The sequence below is a fragment of the Chlorocebus sabaeus genome, chromosome X (genome assembly GCF_047675955.1).
Source record: "Chlorocebus sabaeus isolate Y175 chromosome X, mChlSab1.0.hap1, whole genome shotgun sequence".
Classification (NCBI taxonomy): Eukaryota; Metazoa; Chordata; class Mammalia; order Primates; family Cercopithecidae; genus Chlorocebus; species Chlorocebus sabaeus.
The window spans coordinates 98,867,524-98,887,453 of NC_132933.1; the positions used below are offsets into that span (position 1 = coordinate 98,867,524).

The following is a 19,930-nucleotide window of genomic DNA, read 5'->3' on the forward strand; positions in this document are numbered from 1 at the left end:
GCCACAATGACGAAGTGCCACTTGTCATTCATGGTAGACATCTTCTACAATGGCTCCCCATGATTCCCACCTCCTGGTATTCACACCCTTTTGTAATCTCCTCCCATCCCCCCAGTTTGTGGGCTGGACCTAGTGACTTGCTTCTGATGAGCAGACTACAACAAAAGTGATGGGATGTCACTTCCAAGATTAGGTTATAAAAAACTGTGACTTCCATCTTGTTTGCACTCTCTCTCTCTTTCTCTCTGGCTCTTCTTGCTTGATCACTCTGATGAAGCAAGCTGCCATGTTGTGAGCTGCCCTATGGAGAGACCCACAGGAAAAGAAACTGAGGGAAGCCTCCAACCAACACTCAGTGAGGAACTGAGGCCCTCAGTCCAACTACAGCCCGCAAGGAACTGAATTGCTGCCAACAGCCACGTACGTGAGTGAGCTTGGAAGCGGATCTTTCCCCAGGCGAGCCTTGAGATGACTGCAGCCCTGGCTGGCACCTTGATTGAAGCCTGTAGGAGACCTTGAGCCAGAGGACCCAGCTAAGCCATGCCTACAGATACTATGAGATAATAAATGTTGTTTTAAGCCACTAAGTTTGGGGGCTAATTTGTTACACAGAAATAGATAACTGAAACACCATTGATTGTTGTGCTTGTTCTTTTTAAATAATATTTTTGATGAACACGAAATATTTCTCATACCCACATCTGTGCAAAGTGAAAACAATCTTTTTTATGGAAGAAGTTCACGTGTTTGAACAGGAGAGAGCCTATTTCTTTGTGGAATTGATGAATTTTCATATCCATCTAAATAAAATGTGTCTGTTGAAAGACTACAATTTAAGATACCATTTGAAAGTAAACCACTGTAAGAAATATCAGTGTACGGCCGGGTGCGGTGGCTCACACCTGTAATCCCAGCAGTTTGGGAGGCCGAGGCAGGTGGATCACCTGAGGTCGGGAGTTCGAAACCAGCCTGACCAACATGGAGAAACCCTGTCTCTACTAAAAATACAAAATTAGCCGGGCATGGTGGCGCATGCCTGTAATCCCAGCTACTCGAGAGGCTGAGGCAGGAGAATCACTTGAACCTGGGAGGTGGAAGTTGCGGTGAGCCAAGATCGCACCATTGCACTCCAGCCTGGGCAACAAGAGTGAAACTCCATCTCAAAAAAAAAAAAAAAGAAAAAAGCATACAAAAAGGATGAGTGCTGAAATGAAAAGAACTTAAAAATGTACTTGGAATTTCAACAGGCTATATTTCTAGATACAGATAAAATAAGTGATGCCACAGAAGGCAATTATGTATTAAATGAAAAAACTGCCAGGACTTGAAAGCCTTTTTTATACAGTAGTTTTATAAAAGTGTTTGTCGAGTACAACAGAAAATATGTTATAAACAGGCATTTGCAAAGGTAGGAAATACTTTGGCTCAGGATGTCAGACATTGATGGCTAAACATTCTTGGGACAGATTTAGTCAAAAAGTTAAATTATTTTTGGAGATTTACATAGCAGTTGGTTACAACAGATTAAAAACTACATCCACATAGCTGTACAGTTAGCTGTATTCCTAGACAGTGGTTCTCAAAGTATGGTCCCAGACCAACAGCACTGTACCATCTGGAAACATGTTGGAAATACACATTCTCAGTCCCTCACCCCTTTGGACCTACAGAATCAGAAACTGGTGGGAAAGGTGGGGGAGCTTATGGATCTGTTTCAACAAACCCTCCAGCTGATTCTGATACATGCTAAAGTTCGAGAGCCCTGCACTTAGGTATGATTCATGTGTTAAGAATTTGATGTAACCTGACTCTTGGACTCATCACAGGTACATCTGGAAATACCTGGATTTTGTGTGATGAGAAAAGTCTTCAGATTTTTAATATCAATTGGTCAAAATTAGTAAGTATGACTACAGGTGGTGCTTCTGCAATAGTGTTTAGAACTGTTGGACCCAAGAAACAATTTGAAGCAGAAACACTTTCCAGGGACCTAAACTTAAAGCTCTTTCTGCTGAAAGCTTAGAAATGAATCAGTCAGATCAGGAACTAGTAATTAACATGGTGGTTTGCTCCACAACTGAATACTTTGCTTGGTGAATTATTGGGTGCATGTTATGGAAATCTGCCCTATTACATGGAGGTTGATTGGCTTAGTTGAAGCATGGTACTCAAGATACTGAAAAAAATGACTTGGCATCCAAAGGGCATTCACCACACCCGCAGAGAGTGAAATAAAATATTTGGCTTGTTTGGTTGATTTTACAACTCATCTAGACACTGAATAAAAACAGCATTGTTCATAAATACCTTCACAAATGTATGGTTGTACTTGCTTGTTCCTAGCAAAATTATGCCTTTGAGAAACTCATTTGGCAAGAGATAAACTGGCTGACTTTTCTTTGCTGAAATTGGTTTCCAAGAATTGAAAGTGATGGCCTGAATTACATTCCCACAGTTGTGAAGTTGTCTGTTGAATTCCAGGAAAGGTTCTCTGACATATTTGATGAAAATGAACTAATATTGTTCAATTAGCCTTTCTCAGTGTTTAGAGTATGAAAGAAGAGCTACAATGGAGATTCTGAATTACTGTGCCATGGTGCTGAAAACGAAGCATGATGTCATTGAAATGCCGAATTCTACAAATACTTTGGAAGTAGTTACTGAAATATAAAAAACACTGTGCCAAACTTCTGTGTTTGGAAATGCCTACATTTCTAAACAGCTGTTTTCCATTATGAAATAGGATCAAATTAGTCACTTGAAGTGAAAGCATTCAAGGCTGAATTCTGTACTGTATGTTGTAACACAAAAATGTAAGACCTAACGTTGACCTCTTGGCACATAAATGTGTCAGGCCTCCAGTTCCAAGTCAAAGGAGAATAAACTACAAAAAAAAAAAAAAAAGTGTAATGATAAATTTTCTAGTTTTTCACTTATGTCTTTAATGTAAAACGTAAACTCCAGTATTTTGCATGTATAAACACCCACAGCTTAAATAAAAATACATTTCTGTGTGTGTGTTTTTTATTTTTAAACACAGGGTCTTGCTCTGTTGCCCAGGTTGGAGGGCAGTGGTGTGAACATGGCTCACTATAACCTTGAACTCCTGGGCTCAAACAATCCTTCCACCTCCGCCTCCCCAGTAGCTAGGACTACTGGCATGTGCCACCCAAACCCAGCTAATTTTTAAGGTTTTGTTTTGTTTGTTTGTTTCAGAGACGGTCTTGCTAGGTTGCCCAGGCTGATCTCAAACTCCTGGCCTCAAGCAATCCTCCTGCCTCAGCCCCCCAAAGTGCTGGGATTACCCACCATGCCTAGCCAAAAATTACATTTCTGGAAGTTAATTTTTCTTTACTCAGCCCCTTCATTCATGTTAGCTGCCCATCCCTGTAAGCATTTACAGCCCCTAGTTCAAAGACTTTTAGAAATTTATTGTGATCATTGTCCTCTGTGCAGTTCCTGTCCTCCTTTCTGAAGTAACCCAGAGGTTGCCTTGGATTCTCGCTCTCTTACTCCTAAGGATACTTTTCATGAGACCTCTGACTTTTCAGTTGTGAAGATTTGCTTTGGGCTAAACAAGTGCCTATTCTGGTATCTACTTGTCTCAAATTATTTCTGAGGACCTTCAGGCAGTGCATACCACAGACTTCATCTCTGCAAAACAGACTTTCATAACTACTTTTTCAGTCTGTGCCAGCTATTATATTATAAATTGTAAGTCTTAGAATTGGGTAGGAATTAGATAAATCTCCATTTTACAGATGAAGAAGCTAAGTGACTTGCCCCCACAAACTTTGATCATAGTTTCACCGGATGCCAAAGTTCTTGCTGTATACACTGATAACAAAAGTTAGCATCAAAGTACAGTTTCCAGCCCGTGGTTGACACACAACAGGTTTTTTAAAAATCCAAGTTTTCCCTTTTGTTCTTAAATGTGACAGAAGGCTTCATCTGCAGAAATGGGCTGGCTTCTGGCAGCCTAAGAGTACTAAAATTGGGCCGGGCGCAGTAGCTCACGCCTGTAATCCTAGCACTTGGGGAGGCCGAGGTGGATGGATCACCTGAGGTCAGGAGTTCGAGACCAGCCTGGCCAACATGGTGAAACTCTCTCTACTAGAAATACAAAAATTTGGAGGGTGTGGTGGTGGGTGCCTGTAATCCCAGCTACTTTGGGAGGCTGAGGCAGGAGGATTGCTTCAACCTGGAGGTGGAGGTTGCAGTGAGTTGAGACCACGTCATTGCACTCCAGCCTGGGCAACAAGAGCAAAACTCCATCTCAGAAAAGAAAAAAGCGTACTAAAATTGGGTACTCGCAAATTAAAATTAGGACCTTAATAGTGTGTACTGAACACTGGATCGGTATTCTACTACCTCTAGCTTGACTGCCGTATTTCATGGCTAAGACTACCAAGTATGTGCGTGTAGATAATTGAAATTCCTACAGTTGAGAGAGAAGGCCACCTTATCAATGTTTCCTTGAAGTAACTGGTTCCTAATTGCTGCTATTGTTTCAATACGTTATTCTTCAGCTTTGTGATTATCAGTCTGGTCTCTTAATGCTTGGTGGTTGAACTCCACAATGTAGTGATGCATATTTGCATCAACAGTAGTTTCAGTCTGTAATTATTTAGTAGTTAGAGTTCAAGGCACAGTGGCCTTCCAGTTGAAATGTAAGTCATCTGTATTTCTGTTGCTGAACCAGACTTACACATAATCCATCCTGCCCTCGAATCTTCTTCTAAGGTGATAATTCCTTACTGTCTTTGAATTCTTTTTGCCTTGGTGAGAACAGGTAGAGAGGATAGACCACAGAACTCTGCCCGAGTCAGTCACTAGTTTGGTATATTTAGCATGGTAGAGGGGCTTGAGGGAATATGGGACAAGCTGGAGGAAGTCAAGTACTGCAGAGGTCAGAAAGCAGTATTGGCCTCTAGTTTGAAGTTAACTTTAACAAGCATTTATTATACTCTTTTTATGGTCCAGGCAGAGTGCTAACATAATTCTGCCACTAATGGGCTTACAGTCTAGTTATTTTTTTATGCCCTTGTGTTTATTGTGTTACTTGTGAGTTGATCTCAGATTACTTTATGCCCACTTTTCCAGTTTCCTTTATTTGAGAAACAGTGTACTTAATGGAAAGACCATTGTTTTTTAGAGACAGGATCTCACTCTGTTGCTCAGACTGGTGTGCGGCACATGATCTCGGCTCACTGCAGCCTCAACTTCCTGGGCTCAAGCGATCTTCCCACCTTAGCCTGAGTAGCTGCGACCACAGGCATGTGCCATCATGCCTGGCTAATTTTTTAAACAATATTTGGTAGAGATGGGATCTCACTGTGTTGCCCAGGCTGGAATCCTCGGCTCAGGCGATCTTCCTGCCTCTCCCTCCACCTCCCAAAGTGCTGGGATTACAGGCATGAGCCACTATGCCCAGCCCTGAAAGAGCATTATTTTAAAGTCAGACCTAATTGATTCAAATCCAAGTACTACCATATTGCTAGCTGTGTGATTTGGAGCAAGTTATTAAGTTTTCCAAGCTTCTGTTTTCTCTGTTTAAGTAAAGGAGAGGGAGGGGGATGAATGATCTAATACCCATTTCACAGAGTTAGAAGGATAAATGAAATATGCCTAGCCCAGTGTCTATCTTGAAATATTAGTCACTGCAGTTAGCTCCATTAGGTCAAAGACTCTTGGCTCTTGTTACTGCTGTGTTTCCATAACTAGATTGGCGCCTGGCATATATCAGTGCCTAGCTCAGTACATACTGGTTGAAAGTTGAAACAGTTCATTGGTTGCCTACTCTGTGCGAGTGGTCTATGTACTGGAGATAACAGCAGTGAACAAAACATTTTTAAAATCTCAGCCTTCTTGAAGCTTACATTCTAGTGATTAATACTTCTGGTTGTTTTTAATATCAAATACTCTTCCAATGTTTCTGAAAGAGCCACAGTATGTAATACATAAAATGGGGACTATGAGCTCAGGTTGAAGAGAAAGTAGGAACACCAGGTCAGGTGCAGTGGCTCATGCCTGTAATCTCAGCACTTTGGGAGGCCAAAGTAAGAAGACTGCTTGTGTCCGGGAGTTTGAGACCAGCCTGGGCAACATAGCAAGACCTGTCTCTACACAAAATCAAAAATTAACCAGTCATGGTGATGCACACCTGTAGTCCCAGCTATTTGGAAGGCTGCAGTGGCAGGGTTGCTTGAACTTGGGAGGTTGAGGCTGCAGTGAGCCGTGATCCCGCCACTGCATTCCAGCCTTGGTGACAAAATGATACCTTCAAAAAATAAAAATTAAAAAAAGTAGGAACACTAATCCTCTCTGGTTATTTGGTCCAGTCTCCACCTACGAAAATTCTGGTTTGGGGAAGCAGTTTGAAAGCCACTTCTTTAGACTACCTGTGGTTGGAAATGAGACATGTCTTCTCAGCTGTTTTCCCCTGAGGTTTTCGTTTCTGTTTGTTTGTTTGTTTGTTTGTTTGTTTGAGACAGAGTCTCGCTCTGTCGTCCAGGCTGGAGTGCAGTGGCGCGGTCTCAGCTCACTGCAACCTCCACCTCCCAGGTTCAAGTGATCTTCCTGCCTTAGCCTCCTGAGTAGCTGTTACTACAGGCACCCGCCACCACACCCGGCTAAGTTTTTTGTTTTTGTTTTTGTTTTTTTTAAATAGAGACGGAGTTTCACCATATTGGCCGGGCTGGTTTCGAACTCCTGATCTTGTGTTCCACCTGCCTTGGTTTCCCAAAGTGCTGGGATTACAGGCATGAGCCACCACACCCGGCCTCCCCTGAGTTCTGTAAACAGGTGTCACTTCCTCTCAAAAACCATCACCCCACTGACTGTTGAGGTGCCTTTACTCTGTGTTCCCATGGTACCCTGTGCTCCATAACTTCTCACATGTTAGGTGTCTTGCTTTGTGCTGTCTGCATCCTGGCACTTAGTAGGCCCTCAACCTCTATTCACTGAACTGAACGGTGAACCAGCAATTAAAAGCTATAGATGGTCATTCAGAATCTCAACTCTCGCTTTCTTTAAAACTCAAATGTGCTGTTTTTTCTGATCAGTTGTTTGGGTATGTTATAGTTGAATCTCTCCTAAATCATTTTACTCTCCTGGAAAATTGCAAGGTTAACGACTAAACTGGACCAATTTGGGCCAGGCGCGTACAGGTGGTACTAGTGATGATAAATGTGTAAATTGAGCCACAGTGCTCACTATTCTGATGGTCATTGTTGGCTCTTTGCCCTGTCAGGATTGAATGCAGATTGTATTTTGCTAGGAATAAATTGCCATGTTGTGTGATCTGACTAGGTAAGTGTTTCTTAAACTTGCTTCATCATGAAATCATCTGGGGTTCTTGTTAACAACAGATTTCCAGCCTGACCCTAGACCTACTGAATCAGACTTCAGGGGAGGGGCTTAGAACAGCGATTACTTCCAAGGAATGAGTAAAAGGACTATCACTTTTCATTCTACATACTGCCATATTGTTTGATTTTTTTTCCCTGAATATGTTCTGCTTTTATTCAGTTGCAATTTTATATTTTGATTAACTTACAATTCATGGTACAAAAATTCAAAAGATACAAAAGGGTATGTGATAAAAAATATTCAACCCCTTTCCCAGTCACTAGGTTCTCCTCCCTGGAGGGGACCAATATTATCAGTTCATTGTGTATTCTTTCAGAGATACTATGGCTATAAAAGCAAATATATATAGTTACACATTTTTTATATATATGCACATTTTACATATATACATATTCTACACAAAAAATACCTTTTAAAAACAGCATAGTATAATGTTCTGTACCTTGCATTTACCATTTACCATATCTTGGTGATTTTTCTATGTGTATAGATAGAGTTTTGTCATTTTTTATGGTTTTGCACTATTCCATTGTATGTATACATTATGATTTACTTAACTAGTCCCTTATTGATGGGCAATTAATTAGGTTGTTTCCAGTCTTCACCTATTACAAATAATGCTGCAGTAAATATTTTGTGTTTGCAGAGAAGTTGCTCATACTTAGGCACTTGCATTGTTGTTCCAAGTGCTTTACATATCTAAAAGGTAAATCCCTGAAAGGAGAACTGCTGGGGCAAAGGGTATGCACATTTGTAATTTTGAAAGGTCTTGCCAAATCGCTCTCCCTAGAGATTCTACCATTTATACCCCTACCAGGAATGTTTGCAAGTGCCTCTTCCCTTCACCAATACATTATTTGCTAATCTTGTAGGTGAAACATCATGTTTCAGTATTATTTTAATTTTTATTTCTCTTATCACAAGTGAGTTTGATCATCTTTTTATATGCTTAAAATCTATTTGTTTCCTTTTTTGTGAAATGTTCTCTTAGATTGTTAGGTGTTTTCCCCTTCTCTATTAAGGAAATTGGTCTTCTGCACTGTAAGTTGCACATTTTTTTGCAGATTGTCATTTGTCTTTTGAGCTTACTTACATTGGTTTTTACCAAGCAGAAATGTTTGATTTTTTTTTTTCTTATTCATCAGTCATTTATACATTCATACTGTGGAAATGTTTGATATTCATATAGTCAAGAGTATTGACTGTTTTCTGGGGGTGTTACTGGATTTGCTCATAAACTATCCCCACTCTGAGATTATACAAAATTTCCCTCATGTCTTTTATTATTATTTTTATTTTTATTATTACTATTTTTTTTGAGACGGAGTCTTGCTCTGTCACCCAAGCTGGAGTGCAGTGGTGCGGTCTTGGCTCACTGCAACCTCTACCTCCTGAGATCAAGCAATTCTCCTGCCTTAGCCCCCCGAGTAGCTGGGATTACAGGCACCAGCCACGATACCTGGCTAAATTTTGTATTTTTAGTAGAGACGGGATTTCACCATGTTGGCCAGGCTGGTCTCGAACTCCTGACCTCAAGTGATTTGCCCGCCTTGGTCTCCCAAAGTGCTGGGATTACAGGCATGAGCCACCGTGCCTGGCCTATTATTTTTATGGTTATCCTAGTTAAAGTGTGAAGTATGGATCCATGTTTTTCTCCTCAAATGACTCTTCAGTTATCCGAACACCGTTTGTTAAATAATCTTTATTACTTTTCTAATCTAAAAACTGAGTTTTTTTTAGAACAAATAAATGGCATATAAATAAAGGGAAGGGGAACTGCTATACGTTAAGATCCTTAGAAGCCATATCAACCAAATACAGCATGTGAATTCTATTTGAATCCTGATTTGAACAAAGCAACCGTCAAAAGACATTTTGGGGACAATCATAGAAAGTAGAATAGGGACTGGATATTATGATATTAAGAAATTGTTAATTTTGTTGGGTGTAATAATGGTACTATTCATTACTTTAACTGTGAGAGTTAAATAATGAAGTATTTATGGGTGAAGTGATTTGATGTCTGGAATTTGCCTTAAGATATGCCAGGAATGGTCAATAGCTTATGAAAAGATATTCAACATCACTAATCCTCTGAGAAATGCAAATCAAAACCACAATGAGATATTACCTCACACTCATTAGGATGGCTACTGTTAAAAAAACACACAGAAAATAAGTGTTGACAAGGATGTGGATAAATTGGAACCCTTATGCACTGTTGGTGGGATTGTAAAATGCTGCAGCTGCTGTGGAAAACAGTATGGAGGTTCCTTAAAATATTAAAAATAAAACTACCATATGATTCAGCAATTCCACTTCTGAGTATATATCTAAAACAATTGAAAGCAGGATGTCTAAGAGATATTTGCACACCCATGTTCATAGCAGTACTATTCACAGTAGCCAAGAGTTGGAAGCAACCCAAATGTCTATTGATGGATGAATGGATAAACAAAATGTATAGCATACAATAGAATATTATTCAGCCTTAAAAAGGAAAGAAATCCTGTTACATGCTACAATATGGATGAACACTTGAGAACATTATGCTAAGTGAAATAAGCCAGTCACAAAAGGACAAATTCCATATGATTCCGCTTATGTGAGGTGTCTAAAGTAGTCAAATTTATAGAAACAGAAAATAGAATTGTGGTTACCAAGAGCTAGAAGGAGGGAGAAAAGGGAGCTGTTATTTAATGGGTATAGAATTTCAGATTTGCAAGATGAAAATATTCTGGAGATACGTTATATAACAATGTGAAAATCCATAACACAGCTGAACTGTACGCTTAAAAATAGTCAAGATGGTAAATTTTATGTGGTTTTTAATCCCAACAAAAAATATTAAAATACCATAGAAAGGCCAGGCGTGGTGGCTCACACTTCTAATCCCAGCACTTTGGGAGGCTGAGGAGGGTGGATCACCTGAGGCCAGGAGTTCGAGACCAGCCTGGCCAACATGGTGAAACCCTGTCTCTACTAAAAATACAAAAATTAGCCAGGTGTGGTGGCATGTGCCTGTAATCCAGCTACTAGGGGGGCTAAGGCAGGAGGATCACTTAAACCTGGGAGGCAAATGTTGCGGTGAGCTGAGATCATGCCACTGCACTCCAGCCTGGGCAACAGAGCAAGACTCTATCTCAAAAAATATATATACATATGTGTGTGTGTGTATATATACACACACACACACACACACACACCATAAAAAGGAGAGGGGCAAGGTAGATGAAACAAGAATGACTTAACATTGATAACAATTGAAAGTGGGTAATGCTTTCATGGGGGTTCATTACCTTTGTATGTTTAAAATTTTCCATAATAAAAAGTTCTTAAAGTTCTTAAAGCTTTAGGGGAGCTTGGGATTTGTGAACAGAACTGAATTTGAATCCTAGCTCCACTTTTTAAAAATCGAGGTATGACTCATATACCATAAAATTCAATGTTTTGAAGTGTACAATTTAATGGTCTTTAGTATATTCATAGTGTTGTGCAGCTATCACCACTAATTCCAGAAGATTTTTATAATCTCAAAGGGTAACCCAGTACGTACTAGTCTTATTCCCCATCCCCACAATCCCTGGCAACTACTAATTTATTCTTCCATCTCTTTGGATTTGCCTATTCTGGGCATCTCATATGAAAGAAGTCATACAATATATGACTTTTTGTGTCTGGCTTGTTTCACGTTAGCATTCGTTTTCAAAGTTCATTGATGTAGCATAAATCCCTACTTCATTCCTTTTTATCGCCAAATAATATTTCCTTTTATGTATATACTGCATTTTGTTTATCCATTCATCAGTTGATAGACATTTGGGTTATCTCCACTTTTGGGCTATTATGAATAAGCCTGCTGTGAACTTTCACGTACAAGTTTTTGTGTGAACGTAGCTTTTCAGTTCTCTTGGGTATATACTTAGGAGTGGAATCGTTGGATCATGTCATAACTATGTTTAACCATTTCAGGATCTCTGAGACCATTTTCCAAAGTAACTGCACCATTTTTCATTCCCACTAGCAATTTACAAGGATTCCAGTTTCTCTGCATCCTTGCCAACACTCATTATTTTCCATTTTTTGATTATAGCCATCCTAGTAACTAGGGTGCTAACTGGTGTCTCATTTTGGTTTTGATGGGCATTTCTGTAATGACTAATAATGTTGAGCAGTTTGTCACGTGCTTATTGGCTAGCTTCACTTTTTAGCTATGTGACTTTGGTCAAGTTCTCTAACCTCTGACCCTCATTGATCTTTTGTCTTTAAAATGAAGATAATAATGCCTCCTGACGTTATTGCAAGGTTAGTGGACGTGAGGTGGGTTTGGAACAGTGCCTGGTACATAGTAGGTACTTAATTGATACCTAATACTACTTTGCTACTTGAGCTGTGGATAGCTTGCAATCTAGTGATTTCACTGCATCTGCTGTAGAAGTTAAATGCTGAGATGACAGTGCCCTCTAATTTGCCAGAGCTGTTTTTCTTTTTAACAATCTCACTAGGCCTTTCTTTACTGTTCTGTACCAATCAACTCCTGTTCTCTGTCCTTTCTAGTTGGAAGGACATGGTTAGGACCATGGAGATAAAAGAGTAAGATAGAACCTGTGACCTTAAAACTTGAAGATGATGGTCTTGTCAAATTAGTTCTATGACTGTGTCATCCATCTCTGTGCTATAAGAGTGAAGAGGAGGGGAATTAAAAATAATTTGTCCTGGCCGGGCACGGTGGCTCACGTCTGTAATCCCAGCACTTTGGGAGGCCGAGGCGGGTGGATCACGAGGTCAGGAGTTCGAGACCATCCTGGCTAACATGGTGAAACCCCGTCTCTACTAAAATTACAAAAAATTAGCTGGGCGTGGTGGCATGCGCCTGTAGTCCCAGCTACTTGGGAAGCTGAGGCAGGAGAATGGCGTGAACCTGGGAGGCAGAGCGGAGCTTGCAGTGAGCCGAGATTGTGCCACTGCACTCCAGCCTGGGCGACAGAGCGAGACTCCGTCTCAAAAAAAAAAAAAAATAAAAATAATTTGTCCAAGAGGTGGCAGGCCTATGGAAAGTATTCAGAACATTGGGAAAGAGAGGCAATAAGGCATTCTAGGCAGGGAAACCAAGTGAGCAAAGACAGGGAAGCAGGAGTAGTCTTGGAAGTGGGTAGTTAGAAAATTAGCCTGTTAGGAGAGGGGTATTACGGAATTGAGAGAGAGATTCATGAGATTCTTATTCTATTGTTTTCCATTACCTACTCCAGAATATTTAGTAAAAGAAGTCCTATACCTGGAATCATGAAACTTTTGTTCTAATCTTGGTTCAGCTGCAATTAGCTAGGTCAAGTCATTTATCCTCTCTAGGCCTCAGTTGCCTATGTGATAAAATGAATGATTGGATTAGTTCAGTGATTCTTAATTGGGGGTGTGCATGAGAACCTACTGAAAACTGTTTTGAAATATAGGTGTTTGGATCACACTCAAGACATTGTTCCAGGCTGGGTACAGTGGCTCACGCCTGTAATCCCAGCACTTTGGGAGGCCGAGGCTGGCGGATCACCTGAGGTCAGGAGTTTGAGACCAGCCTGGCCAACATGGTGAAACCCCATCTCTACTAAAAATACAAAAATTAGCCGGGTGTGGTGGCATGCACCCGTAGTCCCAGCTACTCAGGAGGCTGAGGCAGGAGAATTGCTTGAACCCGGGACACGGAGGTTGCAGTGAGCCGAGATCAGGCCACTGCACTCCAGTCTGGGTGACAGAGTAAGACTCTGTTTCCAAAAAAATAAAATAAAAAATAAAAAACCAAGAAATAAATAATTCCAGCAGATCTGAGGTGAAGCTCAGGTTTGTGTATTTTGAAAAAGATCTCCAGGTGGTTGTGATGTACATTCCTAGTGTTTTAAGAGCTACCAAATTGATTAAAAAATCACTAGTCCTTGGCTTTCTGGAGTTGAAATCACTTGAATGGTGGCATAATCGGCTTCAGACCAGCTAAAGATTAAGTGTTGTAGTAGAAAGGGTCTTTGGTGACACCAAGAGAATTTGATGTCAGTGTGACCCAGGTTGCTGTTTCCCAACTTGATAGCTCTGAGTATGGCATCTTACTTTTCTGAGCTTCAGTTTCCTCATCTGTAAAATGGGGCTTCTAATACCTGCATGGTGTGGTTGTGATGATGAGAGACAAAATATCACACTTAGTAACTGTGCCTGGTACAAGGTCAATGGATGCTCAACCAATGACTTGTATGAGTGGTGTGCTGGAAGAAACTATTACCAGGGGACAGCATAAAACTTTACTCCTACCCTGACACATCTGGAGTTACTCATATCTCTAGGCATAAATATGTTACAATACTTTTTGGCTCCTTTGCCTGGATATCAAATGAATATCGACCTTGCTTCACTATCTGCTTACTGGTGTCTCTGCCCTTGTATGTGACATGACTAGCAACTGTAACTAGACTCCTTTTCCATAATCTAGCAAAAGTTTAATGCGTTGAAACTCCTGTTAAACTCCAGAAAACTACCATTCCAACTTAAATGAAAAATAGATTAGTTGAGTTGGAAAAAACCATCAAGGTCCACAGGCTCTAGAGCCAAAATCTGGGCTTTGCTCCTCCTCGTCATATGACCTTGGGGCTAATAATGTATAAAATGGGGATAATAATAATAGGTATGCCCTCACAAGGTTGTTGTGAGTATTAAATGAATTAATGCACGTAGTACATATTCAGTATCTGTTAGCCATTATTATTACTACTATGTACCAGGTCTTATGTGGGAGCCAGGAATACAGAGGTAAATTCTCTATATGGTCAAGGAACTTAATCTGGTGGAGCCGGTATACAGATAATTTCAGTATACTTCAAGTACAGCAATAGAGGCATGTACAGGAAGAGTACTTAACAGTTTACCTCTATTACATAAAAAATAATGATCTCCAGGAAGAAGCACGGTACAACAGAAAGTATGCATTCCAGAGTCAGATCAGCCTGGATTTGAATCCTGCCTACCACTCACTCATTATGCAACTTTGGGGGCAGTCAATCTCTCGTAGCCTTAGTTTCCCCATTTCTAAGATGGGGTGAAGTTTCTGACTTCTCACCGTTGGAAGTGCAGCTATTTAGGTGCCCTGCGATGTAGGGTGCTACTAAGAAAAAAAGCAAGGACTTTTTAAAAACAGTTAGATAAACTTAGATTTCTATGTATATTTCTACGTCTTAAGTTTTTCATCCATATGTACCTACCTAAGGTTAATGACGAGATAATATATATAAAATATGTACAGCATATAGATGCTGAGCAATAAATAATAGCTTTATTATCTAACAGAAGTCTCTAATGTTATTGTTTGAGGTAAAAACTTAAGTAATATATACCTTGTTAATTTCAGTATTCTAATTTTGAAGAGCCTCAGGGCAAGTTTCATGAAAGGAGTGAAAAAAAACTGGGGGAATGAACACATGTATAACGCTGTCTGTGTTTACAGTAATAATCAAGTTGTAGACTGGGAGAGCATTTTTGTTTTGTTTTTTAAGAGTATTCTGTTCCAGTTGGGCGCAGTAGCTCACGCCTGTAATCCTAGCACTTTGGGAGGCCAAGGCAGGAGGATCACTTAAGCTCAGGAATTCGAGACCAGCCTGGGTAGCATAGTGAGATCTCATCTCTGTATTTAAAAAAAAAAAAAAAAAAAAGTAAAAAATGTTAAAAGAATGTTCTGTTCTGTCACATACAATCTCAAATTTCACCAAACTATAAAATTTAGTTGCTACACCTCCTGACCTTCTAACAATACAAATCAACTTCTGTGGCATGACACGTTCTCTTCTTCCCTCCTAGGTCTTTCAGAGCCTTGAAGACCACCATTTGGAAGTGGTGGCGTTTTTCAGGGAAAATGGCTTTCATGGCCTTCTTGCCCATGACTCCGAGTATGCTCTCTACAATATTCCCTCTTACTACAGTTCCCATGCTCTGAAACTGAGCTGGAATGGGAAGAACCTCACTACCAACCAGTTCCTGATGCAAGAAGTAGCCAAGCAGCTGGGCCTGAAGAGGATGAATTTCCCCATATTTGCTGCACTGCTAGGTAGGTCATCCAAAGAAAAGACTGCAGTGATTGGTAGTTTCCTCTTCTGGTGTTAAGAGATGAGGACTAGAGTGATTTAGCCTGTCATCATGAGATTTGTCTTCTTAAAGTCTTCACACTAGACACTGCTGGGGAGAACTCAGCATGGTTTTTGGGCTTCTTGATAGAGCACACTAAAACTCAGCATGTTTGTTTTGTGGGTTGCTACAGGTTATTCCAGAACATTATTTAGATTCCTGTAAACCTTCTTCTTTTGCCACATTTTATAACTCTTTTATGCAGAGTATTCTCCAGCCAAATGTTTTATTAGCCCTAAACAACTTTGGTTCCCCACACAGAGCATTAACATTACTTGCCTAGTGTCTCAATTTAGATCAGAAAAACAAATTATTGATTATGTTTTTCTCTTTGTTTCTTTTGTGCTAATATTTTTCATGAAAATTTCCAAATACACAGCAAAATTGAAAAAGGGCTTTGCAGTAAAAACTCTATACCCACCACCTGTATTCTGCCATTAACATTTTACTATAATTGCCTTATCATATATCTATCCATTCCTTTACCCATCCATCAATCTATCTCTTATTTTATTTTATTTATTTATTTATTTATTTTTTTTGAGACAGAGCCTCGCTCTGTCGCCCAGGCTGGAGTGCAGTGGCACGATCTCGGCTCACTGCAGTCTCTACCTCCCAGGTTCAAGAGATTCTCCTGCCTCAAATTGCTGAATAGCTGGGACTACAGGCACCCGCCACCATGCCCAGCTAATTTTTATATTTTTAGTAGAGACAGAGTTTCACCACATTGGTCAGGCTGGTCTTGAACTCCTGACCTCAAGCAATCCACCTGCCTCAGCCTCCCAAAGTGCTGGGATTACAGGCATGAGACACTGTACCTGGCCCAATATATCTCTTAAAGATGTGTTTCAAAGTAAATTGCAGAGAGTTGATTATGTTTTGAATTGGTTATTCAAGTACTTAGCACATGAAGGTTAATATTCTGTCTCAAGCATGACCTTTGCTCTATAATTCCAAAGGACATGAGTTTGGATAATATAATAGAATCAGCACAAGTTTTGGAATTAGGCCATCGGCAAATCACCGAAGTGACATCTCCCTGGTTTCAGTTTCCTCATCTGTGAAATGTGGATAATAATACCTCATGGTGTTATTGGTAAAGTGAAATGAAATAAGGTATACAAAATGCCCAGCACTCATTAGGCAGTTAGTAATTGGTGGCTGCTATTATAGAAGGCAACATGACTTAGGGGATAAGTAATAGCATGGGCTTTGGAGTTACATTCCTAGCTTTTTATCTTGGTGTGTGTACCTATTGGCCAGACCACATTGGGCCAAGTCACCAAACTTATCTGAACCTCAGTTTCCTTATCTGTAAAATGGAAATGATATTACCATACATAGTCATTATAAAGATGATACATATAATACACATGAAACATATTAAGTGATCAACACAGAGCTACTGTAAGTATTACATTAAGAATATAGACCTATGTGAATTATTTGATCATTTTCTCTCCCAGGACCCCTTTCATGGCCTGGAGGTTCTAAGAAAACATTTGTACAGTCAATAAATGACAAATGTACTTTGTAGGTAACCACATCCTCCCAGATGAGGACCTGGCTGCTTTTCACTGGAGCCTCTTGGGACCAGAACATCCTCTTGCATCACTTAAGGTAATATTTCCTATTTCTTGCCTATACAGATTAGGGGATATGAGGTTTTGATTGGAGTTTTGATGGTATAATTATCTTATATTAGATTTAAAATATTTCACATACATACTAAAGAAAAAAATATTAGTTATGGCCAGGTGTGGTGGCTCACGCCTGTAATCCCAGCACTTTGGGAGGCCGAGGCAGGCAGATCACCTGAGCTCAAGAGTTCAAGACCAGCCTGGCCAACATGGTGAAATCCCGTCTCTACTAAAAATACAAAAACTAGCCGAGCATAGTGGCAGGCGCCTATAACCCCAGCTACTCAGGAGGCTGAGGCAGGAGAATCACTTGAACCCAGGAGGCGGAGATTACAGTGAGCCAAGATCGTGCCACTACACTCCAGCCTGGGCAACAAAATGAGACTCCATCTAAAAAAAAAAGACAGAAAAAAATTGGTTATGATCAATACCCTTAATATCTCAAGAATTCATACAAATCTATAAAGAAATGTACTGATAACCCAATAATGAAATAATGAACAAAGGACAGAAGCAGAAAATTCACAAGAGAGAAAATACAATGACTAGATGTTCAACCTCACTATTGATCAGACATGTAAATTAAATGATCAGTGTGATTTTTCTTTTTCTTTTTTGAGACAGAGTCTCACTCTGTCGTCCAGGTTGGAATGCAGTGGCACAATCTCAGCCAGCTCACTGCAACCTCCACTTCCTGGGTTCAAGCGTTTCTCATGCCTCAGCCACCCAAGTAGCTGGGATTACAGACATATGAAACCATACCTGGCTTTTTTTTTTTTTTTTTTTTTTTTGAGACAAAGTCTCACTCTGTCACCCAGGCTGGAGTGCAGTGTTGCAATCTCAGCTCACTGCAACCTCCACCTCCCAGATTCAGGCAGTTCTCCTGCCTCAGCCTCCCGAGTAGCTGAGATTACAGGCGTGCACCACCATGCCCAGCTAATTTTTGTTTTTTTTTTTTTTTTTTTTTTTTTTTTTTTTTTTTTTTGAGACGGAGTCTCGCTCTGTCGCCCAGGCTGGAGTGCAGTGGCCGGATCTCAGCTCACTGCAAGCTCCGCCTCCCGGGTTCATGCCATTCTCCTGCCTCAGCCTCCCGAGTAGCTGGGATTACAGGCGCCCGCCACCTCGCCCGGCTAGTTTTTTTGTAGTTTTAGTAGAGACGGGGTTTCACCATGTTAGCCAGGATGGTCTCGATCTTCTGACCTCGTGATCCGCCCGTCTCGGCCTCCCAAAGTGCTGGGATTACAGGCTTGAGCCACCGCGCCCGGCCCAATTTTTGTATTTTTAATAGAGACAGGGTTTCACTATGTTGGCCAGGCTGGTCTCGAACTCCTGGCCTCAAGTGATCTTCCCGCCTCAGCCTCCCAAAGTGCTGGGATTACAGGCATGAGTCACCGCGCTCGGCCAGTGTGAATTTTTTTTTTTAACTTAACAGTTGAACAAATATTGAAAAATTAGTTTACCCACTATTATCAAGACTGTTGCAGCCAGGGCATGGTGGCTCATGCCTGTAATCAAAAATTAGCCGGGTGTGGTGGCACATGCCTGTAGTCCCAGCTACTCGGGAGGCTGAGGCAGGAGAATCACTTGAACCCGGGAGGCGGAGGTTGCAGCGAGCTGAGATCACGCCACTGCACTCTAGCCTGGGTGACAGAATGAGACTCTGACTCAAAAAAAAAAAAAAAAAAAAAAAAAAGACTGTTGTGAGACTGATACCTGCATACACTTCAGGTATCTGTATTCTATTTCCCTCGTTCTTTCATTCTCCTAGATGACTGTTTCATACCTTCTCTGTCTTCAAGCCTCTAATTTCTCCTCATTTGCTCACTCTCAGTTCATGACCTTACTTCCTATTTTACTGAGAAAATGGAAGCAATGGGAAGAAAACTTCGACGAGTTCTTACCCCCTTCTTCACCTCACCTACAGGAAGGTGTTATCCCCTCTGTGGCCACATATTCTGCCTGCCTCCTATTAATTGTGCATGACCTGTCCATGTTCCTATCTAAGGCCAGTCCCTCTACTTATACTAGGTCCATCTTTATTTATTTATTTATTTTTTATTTTTTTTTTTTTTTGAGACGGAGTCTTGCTCTGTAGCCCGGGCTGGACTGCAGTGGCCGGATCTCAGCTCACTGCAAGCTCCGCCTCCCGGGTTTACGCCATTCTCCTGCCTCAGCCTCCGGAGTAGCTGGGACTACAGGCGCCCGCCACCTCACCCGGCTAGTTTTTTTTTTTGTATTTTTAGTAGAGACGGGGTTTCACCGTGTTAGCCAGGATGGTCTCGATCTCCTGACCTCGTGATCTGCCCGTCTCGGCCTCCCAAAGTGCTGGGATTACAGGCTTGAGCCACCGCGCCCGGCTCATCTTTATTTATTTAAAAAAAATTTTTTAAGAGACATGGTCTTGCTATGCTGCCCAGGCTGGAGTGCAGTGGCACAATCATAGCTCAAGTGATCAATCCTTCTGCCTAAACCTCCTGATAGCTGGGACTATCGGGCACAGCTCCCATCTCCTTTGGCCAACTTAAGAGCATCAGTTCAGCAGTTCTCGCCCTTTTTCTCCTGCATCATCAAGTTTCCTCTTTTCATTGGCTCTTTCCAAATTGTATAAGCATGCATCTATGAAGTTTAAAAATACAACTTTATTTTTTTAAAAAAAGCCTCTCGATCTCACTCTCCCCACCCAAGCTACTGCTCTATATTTCTCCTTATAGAAAACTCCTCTAAAGACTTGTCTACACGTGAGTTTCTTACTGTTCCCTTCCCCTGTT

At 40.8% G+C, this 19,930-nt stretch overlaps 1 protein-coding gene across 4 annotated transcripts in view; it reads left to right on the plus strand.

Moving 5' to 3' along the window:
• Positions 1-19,930, plus strand: part of FAM120C (family with sequence similarity 120 member C) — a 119,104-nt gene that overhangs the window by 8,870 nt on the left and 90,304 nt on the right. For 3 of the 4 annotated variants that reach the window (XM_007991793.3, XM_037994928.2, XM_037994929.2), the window contains exons 2-3: positions 15,199-15,445; positions 17,060-17,142. In XM_007991793.3, coding sequence (XP_007989984.1) covers positions 15,199-15,445; positions 17,060-17,142 — 330 coding nt within the window. Of the gene's footprint in view, positions 1-277; positions 2,905-15,198; positions 15,446-17,059; positions 17,143-19,930 lie in introns of those variants that run through there. The other variant, XM_007991794.3, reaches the window with a different exon arrangement.